This window comes from Elgaria multicarinata, chromosome 3, assembly GCF_023053635.1.
Source record: "Elgaria multicarinata webbii isolate HBS135686 ecotype San Diego chromosome 3, rElgMul1.1.pri, whole genome shotgun sequence".
NCBI lineage: Eukaryota > Metazoa > Chordata > Lepidosauria > Squamata > Anguidae > Elgaria > Elgaria multicarinata.
Genome location: NC_086173.1, coordinates 119,915,027 through 119,929,411, shown reverse-complemented (window position 1 = coordinate 119,929,411; position 14,385 = coordinate 119,915,027). Strand labels below are relative to the sequence as shown.

The window sequence follows — 14,385 nt, the reverse complement described above, 5'->3', positions numbered from 1 at the left end:
AACACAATCCCCCCTGCTCGCACATAACTACCAATTCCTGGATTCAACAACCCAGGAACTGGTGTAGCCGTGCAGGAGCGAGCCTCCCGCCTGCTCACCACTTCCACTTTCTGAAACAACCCAGGAAGAACAACATGGGCATTGTTGGATTTAGTCTGGGTTGCTCAACTCCTAAACAACCCAGACTGGCTCTGGGTTTGGATGCCAGGGTAGCTTCAGAAAGCAGAAGTGGCAAGAGGCCAGGAGGCACAGTCATGCACAGCCACACAAATTCCTGGGCTGTCAATTAGGCTTACATCCAGGTGGACATATATAGGGTTGTGCTGTAAACCAGGTACATTAGAGCCTTCAGCTGCCACTAGCGATGTAAAATTCCCAGAAACTTTAAAGCCATTGGTGGGGGTGGGGGTGTTTTTTGTAAAAATGGAAATTGTTGGGGGAAATTTCAAAATATGCAATACTTTTTTCTTTTCTTTTTTACAGATTGGAAGTCACTTTGTCGCTTCAGGAAAGAATGGGTTCAGACAGCACAACAACCCATGTTTCAACAACTGACACTTAACCCATACTCAATCCTGAGTGTGGGTTATCGTGTTGTTAGGTTCTTATTTTGTGTTCAGCAAGTAGTCGCTGAAACATCTGAATCATCCTAGAAACCAGGTGAAGCAGGAAGAACTGGAGAAAGAAAAAATCTAGTGTACAGTATCTGTTTCTGTTTGTAACAATCCCTAGGGAAATTCCTCTAAACCTGTTCCTGTTTGTTGGGTGGAGTTTCAGGAAATTTGGTCTAAACAAAAAGCTATTAAGATTATATTTAGCTGGGAAAATACTCTCTCACCCATTAGGAATGGTAAATAACCATACTTAATTTAATTTAAGCAATCTCAACCTATTATTTGAAGAGTAACATTTTATTCTCTCTTGTAAATAAATTCCATTAATAAACATCTTATTTTTTGTTCATTTTGAAAGGTTATCTCTAGTGGTGGTTTCAATCCCATCCCTACACTGAGTTTCTTTTAGATAGAGAAGGTTTATTCTTTCACATATGGGTTTTAGGTTAGAACTACATGGCTGCGAGAGCTGGACCATAAGGAAAGCTGAGCGAAGGAAGATAGATGCTTTTGAACTGTGGTGTTGGAGGAAAATTCTGAGAGTGCCGTGGACTGCAAGAAGATCAAACCAGTCCATACTCCAGGAAATAAAGCCAGACTGCTCACTTGGGGGAATGGTATTAAAGGCAAAACTGAAGTACTTTGGCCACATAATGAGAAGACAGGATACCCTGGAGAAGAGGCTGATGCTAGGGAAAGTGGAAGGCAAAAGGAAGAGGGGCCGACCGAGGGCAAGATGGATGGATGATATTCTGGAGGTGACAGACTTGATCTTGGGGGAGCTGGGGTGGCGACAGCCGACAGAAAGCGCTGGCGTGGGCTGGTCCATGAAGTCACGAAGAGCCGGAAGCGACTGAACGAATAAACAACAAACTGACTGATACAGCATCTAACAAAGCAAGTCTAGAAACACAGGAGGACTCTATATAAAATAAATCTCAAACTGTCAAGAACGTACATTTTCTTCCATACTATGATATGGTGATTGTACTCATGTGTTAGGAAACTGAATATGACTTGGAGCATCTGTAAATGTCCATCAGTAAAAGATAAATAGATTTAATAATTTAAATAATGAATGGAAGAAATAATTATACTAGGAGTCTTAGAGATGATTAAAAAATTATTCCCCCCATGGCTTCATTATTTCCAAAAATGTTACACATCCCTAGTCTTTCTATAAGTTTTATAAGAAGGTTTTTAGAAATCAATTGGGGGGAGTAAAGGCTGTGTAACAACATATGAACACCTTGCCTTAAATATTTCATTCAACATTGTATGAAAGAAAATATTTCATAATCTCAAGCTGTTCAATGTTTCCATCTTTTTGAGGTGGAAAACAAATGGCCTTTGGGGGAGGGAAAAACAAGAAAAAGAACACCCACACCCACCCATTTTTCTGGCTTTTTTCCAGGCATTCACATCTCATCATCACACTTCATTTGCATTCAAAAACACTGGTGTCATCACAACTTCTCAATGACCCAATTAAACAGCAGTTCACATGTTATATTTTTAGCAAATACATGTTATAAACCAGACTTCTCCAATCTGGGTCAAACCAGGGGTTTGGCCTCCAATTCATCAGCTCCAGCCGGCATGACCAATAGTTAGGGATGATGCCTGGGGCATACTGGGAGTTATAGCACTTTTCTCTCTCTCAACATTCACAGGATTGCACCATGTTTTGATACTACAAACACTTGGTTAAAAATATATATCTGCTGTATTGCTGTGTAAGTGGGTGCTATTTTCATATTCTTACATTTATTTTCAAGAGAATCTCATATGTATAGAACATATAGCTTTATCTACTTTGGCTAGTAAAGAAATTGTCATGTTAAAGCAGGATGCTTTACATCAGGATAATGAAAAATATAACTAAATTGGATATAAATTTAAAACATTTTATTAATCTCAGACAATATACACCAGCTATATACATGCTGCCATAGGTCATGAAATTTAATTAAAACACTTTCTTTTGTAAGAAAGTAACAGCTGAATGTAATTTTCAGCATGTTCTTTTAAAGGCAATAGTTTCCTTGTAAAGATAAACACCACAAGGTAGCAGTTATGTGAAAAGAAATATACACATAAGGGGCCACATTTAAGAAATGTTCCGTGTTTGGTCAACACATTAGCTGTGTTCAGACACCATGATTGCCAATGAAAGGCTACTAGTCAACTCACAGTTGGCTATTTTGTAGGTACTTCCCACACGATCAGAGAAATAACCAACCGTGAGCTGGTTATAAACAACTGTGAGTGGATTATTAATCCACAGTGCATTGACTAACTCATCCCCTGCCCTCCCTCCTCCTCTCAGCCCTCCTGCTTGTATCCTCATACCTTCCTGCCAAAAATAGAGTTCCGCTAGCTCGTGTAGAGTGACAGCCGCCACTTTGACCACTCTTGCCTAGCGACTCCATAGCCAACGAAAATAACCAGCGGTGCCTTCCACATGAAACAATAACTAATGGTGGTTTAAATTACCCACTCTGCACATCGTTGGTTATTTGCATGGGTTATTTCAGTAAAATAACCCACCATGGGTCCCTCACATGACACAATAACCCCTGGAGGGTTAAGTATCCCCATCATGGATTATTTAACCAATCATGGGTTATCGTGTCATCCAAACCCAGTCAGTGTACCAATGGTGGTTCTTCACCAAGAACCTTGACCATCAGTAAATTAAGTTTAATATTATGCAAATTATATTTATGATCAAGCAACAGTTAAGACAGTTCCATTTTATATTTTCTGAAATCAGCATATGAAGTCCTAATTCTCACATTCCAAACTGCTTTCTACCAAGAGACTGAAGTTACCTACCTATAGCAAATTCAGATAAGGTCACTATGTTGAGGTACTGAATGGCCATACCACTATTCAATTCAAGTTGTTATCACTAGTTGGGTCCCCACAACATACTAACTCACACTCAACCTCTGAGTATGGGTTACCATGTTACGTGAACTCAGCTAGTAATTTAAGCTACAATTACAATCAGAATTGATCTGCCTCACCACCCAAAATTGTTTGTCAGAAAAATCAGGTCTCCTTCTCAAAACCACAAGCAATTGCAAAAACTATTTTGAAATATCCCTACGGACAGAAGTGGGAGCTGCCCATAGAAATCAATGCAATATTTTAATATAGCCAAGACTGGGGCACAAGTGCCCACCCAAAAAAACCAAATGAAGGGAACATATTCCTCAAACAGCCAATGAGGACTGAACATGTTCAGTGGGCACAGAATGAGAACTTATGGAGAAAAAAGAAAAGAAAAACAGGGGAGGTGGGAATGGAATGGATGGAGTGGCTGGAAGCACTACACTGCAATGTTTGCTGCAGGGACCTGTCAATATCTAACAGGGAATTTCTTCCCAACTGCTAGTAATGTTAAAAATGCCAGGTCAAACCATTTCTCAACTCCTATTATGGCTGGTCCACCAATCTTTGACCCAACTCTATTAATGTGCAGGCAACAAACCCAGAATGACACCAGAACATAATTATGAGTGCTGTATTAAGTACAAAATCATCGACAGACACCGGTTAATATTGAAGAGCTACAACCAACCATGGTAAACCTGTAATCTAGGAGGATAAATTTAAAATACAAATTATATTAAATCAAACAATTTAAATCATGATTTAAATCACCAGTTTAATAGAGCAATCTTATATAATTAGCAGGGAGGAGGAGATCCAAGGAAGAGCATCTGCCACATCCATAGCCCTGCTAGCTTGCTTAGCCAGGGAGGAGTGTGTGGGGAATGACTTCGCCCTTTTCCCTAACTAGGGTGGGGTGTAGTGCAAGGCACTTTCTCTTGAGCATGCTGGGGGAACTGTGAATTCCCCAACATGACTGGATTTTTTGCCAATGCTGCTGGTACATGGTCAGCAGATGCTTCTGCCAGGAAGCCTCTGATGCGGCGCACCTCATCCTGCTGAAAGACTTCCTCTGCACCGGTGGAGCTGCACTTCCAATGCTTCCAGAAGCCCTTCAGTCACCTTTCAGAACAATGAAGGTTTGCTTAATAGATAATTTAAATTAAGTTTCTCATAACCCAACAGCTTTAGTCATTCAGACCACATGCCTTTTGCATTAAATAATTAGACGGTTTTAGATACAACAAACCACAGCTTGCCAATATGAAGGAGAGGTCAGGACTGCCAGGCTCTTTTTTCTCCCACCCTCCAAACTGGTACCCATTTTGAGATATTGAAATAGAAACAACTTTTGGAAATGTAAAACATGTATTGAACATTATAAAGGATATGTTGCTAATATCTTTGTTTTACTTGATGACTTATCTGGCTTCTCAAATATTTTTGTTGTTTTAAATTTAATTTTATCCATCCTGCTATAATCTAACCCAGCCACTGTTCTGGTGGAACTATGCCATGTAACATGGAAAGGGTTAAGTGTCCAAATGACTGGTGCTAAACCTAGCAATATAATCCTACTGGGCTTTGTCACTCCCATGACAATGAAACATACAAGGAGATTGACTAACAAGAGTACACATATGGGACAGCCAAATCTGCACTCTTACACATTAGTGAAAGAGGGGTGATAATTAAAAAAGCAACCCTAACTGCACAATTCTGAGGCATCAAAAATAGTGGCAAACAAAATGGGGTAAAGAGCAGAGTGGGTGGGGAGCCAGGACATGGAAACAAGACAGGTTGCCGTGCGAAGGACACTGGGATACGTGCTGGAGAACCTGGGGGCGGGGGGAGACAGGACACGCCAAACCATCACATGTCCAATCATCTGTTAGGAATAATGTGGGTTGGAGAGCATACAGCCAGCTCATAGTGGCATATCCTCTAGGGTAGTTTATCATGTGCAAACCCGCGCTATGAGACAATTGCAAATGCTGCAGTGAAGATGGAGGTACAACCAAGGCTTAGCCCCAGTCATAAGCTGTAGCAAGGGTGGTGGTAAAGGTGTAATACAACTGATTGGATGACAAATAAACTTTTCTTTTTCAGAGTCCACAACACAATTTGAATTGAAAGCTAAAGTCCACAATCAAGTAACACCTGCAGAGGTAAAAATAGAAACATGTACCAAGCACTCATTTGACCACTGAATTACCTTTAAAAAAAAAAAAAAAACAACTTGGTACAGACTACCACAGTAATATTTCCCTAAAAGCAGATGTGATAGTTCAAATAGTATACAACCCTATTTAAAAGAATTTGGTGTCTACTTTCTAGAGCAATTCTGTTACCTTATTTCTTTCCTCAAAACCAGTTCAACTACCTTAAAAACCATAGCGAAGCTAATTAGCCAGCTGTCATGTCTACCACTTCAAAAGTCAATTAAGATTCTGTAATTTAAATTAAGTTGAGTTAGCAAGTCATTATCAGCATGCACGCATATTTATATTTAGATATGCGGTCTTCTAGCCAAAGGCATGTTAAGACAGTTGTCAAGTGTCATCTGCAGTTTTGGTTCTTCTTTCACAGATCTCAAGTATTCAGATTGTGATTGTATCTTTTCCTATTCTTTTCTACCTTAGCCAGTGAGAATCTGCTGGAGTGATAAGAATAAGCAATCTGTATCTTATGACTGAAAGATTAAACTGCAAACATGTTAATAAAATTGCATTACTTAAAACTGTCTTATTTATGCATAACTAGGCTATGGAGTGGTATAAAAATGTAATAAATGAGATGGTTCTTGATCAGTTTGGCTGATTGTTTTTGGATTCAAAAACAAATTGTTTTTAGATATCTGTTGTCTGTGGCTTTATGTAAATGCCCTTGTTTTTGGTTTTTGTATTAAGTGCCTTTAATTTTCGTAAGCCACCCAGAGAGCTTGGGCTATGGGGTGGTAGAAAAATGTAATAAATGAAATAGATCCTTAGGTCCCTGAAAGGGTTGGGGTGACCTTGTAGAACAGTGTGGGAGGTGAAGCAGGGAGCTGCTGTGGCAGCTGATGAAAATAATCTCTCCATCCTTCAGTGGCAGTCTCCATTGGATCTAGCTTGCAAAAGTGCCACTGTGGATCCAACCCAAGAAATACTGTGAACAGTACAATTTTACAAGCTGTGTTATACATAAAATATTTATTTTTTAAAAAAACACCTGTAGAAAACAAGTAATGTACATATTTCCATCCACTCTCGCAAATTTCCATTTATTCCCTCACCCCCCAAAATGGGAATTCGTCCTCATTGCTTTAAAATTGCAGAAATGTCACAGCTCTAACTTCAGCAAAACAAGTAGACCCACAAGAAAGAGCTAAAAGCCACAAACAATAGAAGTTAAAGTGAACAGGCAGCTAGCTACAGTAAAATACGTAGCCACCAATGATCTGAGCCACCAGTGCCTTTCTACCAAGATGACTGGCCTATGGGTGAAATCTGCCATATGGTTTAGAAAGTGGATCTGTGCAGGCTTACTACTGTCTATCCTTATACTAGCATCTCATAAAATATAAAAGGATCAAGGATATGAAGGCCAGCTCAAAGTAGCAAGTCATATATAATTCCCCTTACCAACATGCAGAGAAATTGTCAGCAGAGCTAATAAGTTCTAAGTATGTCAAGTAAGCTAGACAAGACCACCACTACAGAGAAATTTAAGTACTCTACAGAGTCCCTAGCCAACTGGCACAAAGAAAAGTTTATTACCAATCCTAAGTATTCCAGTTATTCAGAAGTAACCTTGATCATCCTTGCGAAGGAAGTTTCATTACCCCAACTCCCCCAAACCCAAATTCACATTGAACAGCATCCTGCCTCTAGCTGTGGCAGGCAGACCTTACTCAAGAGGGAAGATCCATCAAGACTTTAAAGGAAGGGAGGGGCTACTCTTAAGTTAGAAATCAGTTTAATTACTGGAAATATAGGGTTGAATCCAGACATGGCCATAAATCTTAGACCTATTCATCTCCACTACATTAAGGCATTCTGTCACTCCTCTCTTTAACTACCCAAGCTACAGTATTTTAACCTCTACTTCCAAGGCAAGTGTTCAATCCTTCACACTTGGGGTACAGAACCACAGGCCTACGAGCCAGATCTGGCCCATCTGGAGGCCACATACAGCCCTCCAGGGTTCCCCAGTCAGCCATGCTCCTTCATTGGCCTAACCCCTTTCTCCCAATCACCAATCATTTCATGGTTTTATGTCTTTTGCAGGTTTTATCTTCATCCTAAAAGGCTGAAATACCTCTCCTAAGGCTTAGTTACAGGCAGTAAGAGCTTTATGCTAAAATATGCTGGTATTTTTGGTATTCTGGTCCTGCCCACTTTTGCTTTGGCTCTGCCCCATTTTATTGTTTATTTAAAACATTTGTATCCCACTCTATAGCACTTCGATCTCAGGGCGGCGTACAAATAAAATTGTACAATATAAAACAATAAATATACACAGCTAAAAACAAATTAAACCATTAATCAAGTTAAACCCAGTATATAATTTGGTCCTGCCCACTATCGGAATGTGGCCTGTGATATATTCTCCAAAACTGAATGCAGCCCCCAGGCTGAAAGAGGTTCAACATCCTCCTTTACACAATCAATGTGCATAATTGTTATGTTCAAATAAACTGCCGGGAGAGCTTTGGCTGTTAGGCGGTGTAAGGATGTAATAAATAAATGCAGCACCTTCTTGCCCAGTTGATCACAGAGAGAAATGAAGGAGAGACCATCTCTACCTGGGTATAATCTGAAATTGGGGCAGAGGATGGAGAGAACTATCAGAATTGTGTGTAGTTGGGAGGAGCCTGACAGCAAGGTTCTGGACTGGGAAGTTGAGCAGGAAAGTGCCCAAGAGATTATTTTATATAGCGCCATCAATGTACATGGTGCTGTACAGAGTAAGAAAGCTGAAAGGAAGTCCAAGGGCAGGAAGACCAAGGGCAGTATGAAGACCAAAACATTTGGAGGACACCAGGCTAGAGAAGGTTGACATAAAGTATAAATGCCTTAGGATGCATTTTCTCTCTTATGAGATCCCTGCTCCCTTCATAGAATTAATCCACTTTAAGGATTAATAGCATTTATCTGTAAGGGTGCAATCCTATGCATGTTTAAACAGAAAAATGTCCTACAATTTCCAGCATGCTCCAGTTGTGAGACTTTTTTTCTGTCTAAACATGCATAGAATTGCAATCTTACAGATTAATGCTATTTTTTTCTACTCAAAAGCTCCATATAATTGTGTATAGGATCTTAATTTTGTATAAAAAAAACCAGCAGATGCAAGGTGCTTGCTTCTAGCATCTCTAAATTAGATCAAAAACTACCAAAACAAGGCAAGCAACAAATCATAAGAAACAAAAGCCTAGTATAGTCTTCTCATAAAAATGGCAGTACCCTAAGACATATAAAGTTCAAAACAATGAAAGAAGTGCATGCTAATGAATTAGGTTTAAAAATATTTACAAGTATCCCAATAAAAGTTTCTAAATAGATTTGTTTGAATACAATATTCAAAACATGTAGGCTGTAATCTTCCACACTTACCTAGGAGAAAGCCCCAGTATATTCAATGGGATTTACTTCTGAGCAAACATGTATAGGATTGCACTACAAGTGGATATTACTGGTTTTCCCCTAATTAAATATTTCAGTTCAATTTTTTTTGAAATATTTGTACAGCATGTAATCAAAACAAAACATGCCATACTGGATCCTAGTCAATCTAGGACATCAGGAAGAAATGTGATTTAAAGTTTTCCAGGAAACCCACATCATGTACTGCCAGAGAACACAACTCATGGAAAAACTTACCTAGGAACAAAAACAGCCATGCAATGTTATCAGGGAAGAATCACTGCCTCCCTGGTTGTGTTCAGATTTTAAAGAGGCAGCAATTGCATCTCCCCATTCTGAACTAACTCACTAAATCTTTGTCTGTAAGGCTGAAGTACATTACATTCCTACTTTCGTCCTTATAGAATAACCAGTAACTGTTAACAGGAAAAGCATCATGTACAATTATATTATATGTTCAAGCAATATCATCATAGAGCATAAAAATAAATACCATCATACCTCAGGTCTTTCCTTCAGTACTTTTCTAGAGTAGTATCAGCCTTTCCCAGCCTGGTGCCCTCCAGATGTTTTGGACTGCAATTCCCAGCATTCCTGACTATTGGCCAAGTTGATTGGGATTGTTGGAAGTTGAAATCCAAAACATCTCGATGGCACCAGGTTGGTGAAGGCTAAATTAGATCCACGATTTCTCCTGAAGGGTTTTTCCCTGCCCCCAAACCCACCCACCCACCCTTTTATCTCCCAGCTCTGCCGGTTTCCCTTTCTACAATGTAGGTAACTATCAATACCTGCTTTTTCCTTGAATACATTCATTCTCTACATTTTTTTTACTTAAATATCTGCTATCATGTTCTCTGGTTCTTTTGTAGTAATAGAAAGTGATTTCGACATACTCTACTCTAGTCAATACTTTCCCATATTTAACGCTGTTAACTAGGTACAAGAAAGTATGATATTTTGTCTATTTCACTAGTATTTTTTGTATTAGCTCCCTTCCTAGTGTGGACCAGTTATGACTCCCTATAAAGAGTTTGATAGTTTATGAGCAAGTGTTGTATAAGACCAAAAAGGAGTACTTACTCAATTAAACGTACTAGGCTTCCTCATTTTCCAGTGTCTCTTGTGTGATGTTAGTGTAAAACCTAGCCACACTTGAAACCTCAGTGACAAGAAATAAGCAGTACCTTGATTGCTAAAATACACCAACTAAACCATGCATGTACTTTAATAAATCAGAACTTCCACTTCCAGGAGAAAAAGAAATCTAACAACTCATCTAACTGATTTACTGCTTTGCTCTGTATGATATTTTATGTAGGGCTTTTTAATTATACTCTTAATTTATTAAATTAAAAACACGCACATCAGCTGCAGCCACACGAACATGATAAATCTCTGCACTCAACTTCCACTTCCAGGAGAAAATGTACAAGTGGCACCAGAAAAGAAATCTAACAACTCATCTAACTGATTTACTGCTTTGCTCTGTATGATGTTTTATGTAAGGCTTTTTAATTATACACTTAGTTTCTTAAATTAAAAACACGCACATCAGCTGCAGCCACACACGCATGATAAATCTCAGCACTCAACATACTGCCATGCCCTTAATGACCCTATTTCCATCAGAGAAGCCTCTATCCCAAGGCTCCAATGTGGGTGTTTTAGAGTGAAAGAGGAAGAGAGAGAGAAAACCCAATCCATACCTAATCCTCATTATTTTACCTCCCACCCTACAATTACGTCACCTTTTCCGTCCCCCTTACGAATATTTTAAAAGCCTTCTGATTTGAGACTGAGATTTTTCAGGTGGTATCGGTCCAGATTTTGTAAAACATACCAGGAAAGTTTTGAATTGCTATTTCTAGATGTGATTTTCAGCACCTGTTTTAGTCTCATTCTCACCTTCCATACTTGTAACTTCCTATTCCAAATCGTAAGTGAAACTACAAAAGTAACAGGTGTCAAAATTGGACAAAGTGCCTGACTGCAGATTTGTAGCCGGATACCACCCACATTCACTCTGAAGACCTACTGATTTCAACGACTTTTCCAGTGCAGGCTCATCTTAAATCACACACACACACACGCTTTTTTCTTTCTTTTTTAACCAGGCAATCGGTATCAGATCATTATTACTACCAAGGCAGGGAGAGATCTAGGTCCCTCATCACTTCTGCCATGTTATGGTTTTTATTCGCTCAAAGGCTAATAGCGCTCTGCTCCAGAAGTTGGGTCTGGAGCCACAAGGGGCTGCGCCCACGTCACCTGCTCCCTCCTCCCCCACCGCCAGGCCAGTCCGGAGGACTGACGGCCGGGCCGGCCAAGCCATCCCTCGCGCACCAACACGGGGGCGACCGAGCGGCGGAGCCCATTCGGCCCATCCCACCGCCTCGTCGCCCTCGAGGCTGCGCTGAAGAGGCAGTTTGGTGCCAAGCCCCTGAGGGAAGAACGCAGCTCTGGGGTGGGGTCGGTGGGGGTGGGCTTGTTAACAGGGCCAGCCGTCGGCCTAAGCTCCCTGGCAGGAGAACGCGGCCGCGGCCAGCTCTCACCCGGCACGACGGCGCGGCCCTCTTCAGCCTCAGCGGCTTTCGCATTCTCGCTCAGGGGTCGTTGCCAAGGCAACGCCCGCTTCCTCCCTCTCCTCTTCTCCTTCCTTCCTTCCCTCCCTCCCACTCCCCTCTGCCCCCTCCGTCGCCTTACCTTCCTACAGAAAGGGCAGTAGCTCTTGCTGAAGATCATGACCCGATGAGAGCTAATCAGAGTCCGCACGCGCAGCTTCAGCCCGTCCCAGTCCGGGAGCCGGACCTGGCCTGGAGGCGGCATGGTCAACCCTCGCCGAAGACAAGCCGGGAGAGGAGAAAGAGCCGCTACTGCTAGGCGGCGGCGGCGGCAACACTGCTTAAGCGCTAAACTCACGCAAGGAGGTTTGCGCACGCGCGGCAGTGACGCCCCCGCGAGCCGCCGTTCTTAACTCCACCCCTCGGCTGCCCCCATTGAGAAGGAGACGAGAGCGGTCCAAGAAAGAAGCAGAGGCGCGGGGAGGGAGAGGGAGAGAGGCGACATTCACGTGCTCTTCTTTCGGGGCGGGCCCAGCAGCACTAAACAAACGAAGGGAGGAGCGACGCTTCGCCAGTCGCCCTGTAGTTTCATTTACTTTCGAGAAGCTACGAGCTCAATGTGTCCTCATGATGCTCCCCTCAAGCCCCTTGAAAACACATACATTCCAAGAGCATTCCCATGCATGTTTGTTCAGATATTTCTGAGGAGGCTGCAATCCTATACACTTTGACTTGATAGCAAGCTCCCTTTAACTCAATGGGACTTATACACATCCCATGAAGCTGAGTGGTGGGAGATCCAGGACAAATAAAAGGAAGTACTTCTTCGCACAGCATATAGTTAAATTATGGAACTCACTACCACAAGTTGTAGCGATGGCCACCAATTTGGATGGCTTTAAACGGGGTTCGACAAATGAGAAGATGAGGAGGCTATCAATGGCTACTACCCTATTTCTTTGATTCTAAGATGCACTTTTTTACCATTTAAACATCTCTAAAAATGGGGTGCATCTTAGAATTGCAGGTGTGTCTTAGGTTTTTTTTTTTTTTTTCTGTTGGTACTGAAATTAGTGTGCGTCTTACAATCGATGGCATCTTACAACCGAAGAAATAGGGTAGTTCTGAGGGTTGTGTGCTATCTCCAGTATTCGAAGCAGTAAGCCTGAGTGCACCAGTTGCTGGGGAACATGGGCAGGAGGGTGCTGTTGCACCTTTTCCTTCTTGTGGGTTACTGGTCAACAGCTGGTCGGCCACTGTGTGAACAGAGTGCTGGACTAGATGGACCCTTGGTCTGACCCAGCAGGGCACTTCTTATGTTCTTAGAACCAACTAGAAATTTAGCATGAATTGGAACTGGGTGAGGTGGTTTTTAAATCTTATGCAATAGTTCTCTCTGATGGAGTATCTGAAATTGCGCAATCATCTGTCTAGCCCTGAATATGTTGTTGATAGATATTTATGCTAAACATAATCCCATTTTTCATGAGATGCTAAAGGATATCTGCTTTGAAATGTTTCATAATTTGCCAGAATGCCATAATTATCCAGGGCTGGCACTGCCATTTGGCAAAGTAAGGCTGTCGCTTCGGGCAACTGATCACGAGAAGGCAGCAACTTGTTGGTTATTTAATTTATTATTAATGGTAGTGTTTTTTTGGATCAGGAAAATGTATTGGAGGAACTTAACCCTACTGACTGACTACCTAAGACATGTAACCTTCCACATATGCTCAAATGTCTTCTTGGAACATAGCAGGCTGGAAGGGGAAGATTAGGGACAGATCATTTATTAATTACATCCAATCCTTTGCTATTGCTCTGCTCCAGGAGACTTGGGCTTGTGAACAGATAACTTTCAATGGGTATATTGCTACATCACTGGCAGCAACTAAATCCTCAAACAAAGGTAGGCCCAAAGCAGTATTGCTTTGTCTGGTTTCTACATCCCTTAATGTGGAGGTGGCTGCACTCCCTAATTGTGGAACTGTTGCTATGGCAACCCTAATTAAGAGTAGCTGCCTTCAAGTCTTATTGTTCAACATCTATGTCCCTCCAATTACATGCAATTCTGGCAAGAAAGCCCAATGGGAAGAACTAGAACAGTATATTACTCATACTGAGGCAAAGTTTCCATCAGCACAGGTCTTTATGGCCGGTGACTTCAATGCCTGGATTGGCCCCGATGATAATATATTAGCAAAATCTCGACATCTTAAAGGAATTGATCACACAATAGGGCAATCTCCGTATACCAGACACTCTAAAGATGCTACAACAAATTTTGCTGGCACATGTCTAGCTCTTCTTGCATGCCAACATAATAAAATTATCTTGAATGGAAGCACTCCAGGCAATTGAGTTTACCTTCAGTTCTTTGTTAGGGAGTAGTGTGGTTGACTATGTCCTTGTTACCCAGTCATTTAGAAGGGCAATTCAAGCTTTTTATGTTGATGATTATACAGATAGTGATCACTATCCTTTAGTGACATTAATTAACCCTCCCTCAAAGATTCACTTGCCTATTGGATCTCCATTACTGGACTCCTCTCTGTCTTGTGTGAGAAGGATTAAATGGACTCGTCTCTTTTATAAAATCCTCTGCCTGTCTTCAATTATATGAAAATGTTCTAGCCTCTACTGGTGAAGGAAAGCTGTATCATTATGAGGTGCTTATTT

The 14,385-nt window shown here is 41.2% G+C and overlaps 1 protein-coding gene across 1 annotated transcript in view; it reads right to left on the bottom strand.

The window, feature by feature from the left end:
- The window catches only part of TXNRD3 (thioredoxin reductase 3), a 30,331-nt gene extending 18,319 nt beyond the window's left edge, over positions 1-12,012 (bottom strand). Inside the window, exon 1 of the mRNA XM_063121380.1 lies at positions 11,849-12,012. Coding sequence (XP_062977450.1) covers positions 11,849-11,971 — 123 coding nt within the window. The 5' untranslated portion in view covers positions 11,972-12,012. The remainder of the gene's footprint in view (positions 1-11,848) is intronic.
- Positions 12,013-14,385: the final 2,373 nt, after the last annotated feature.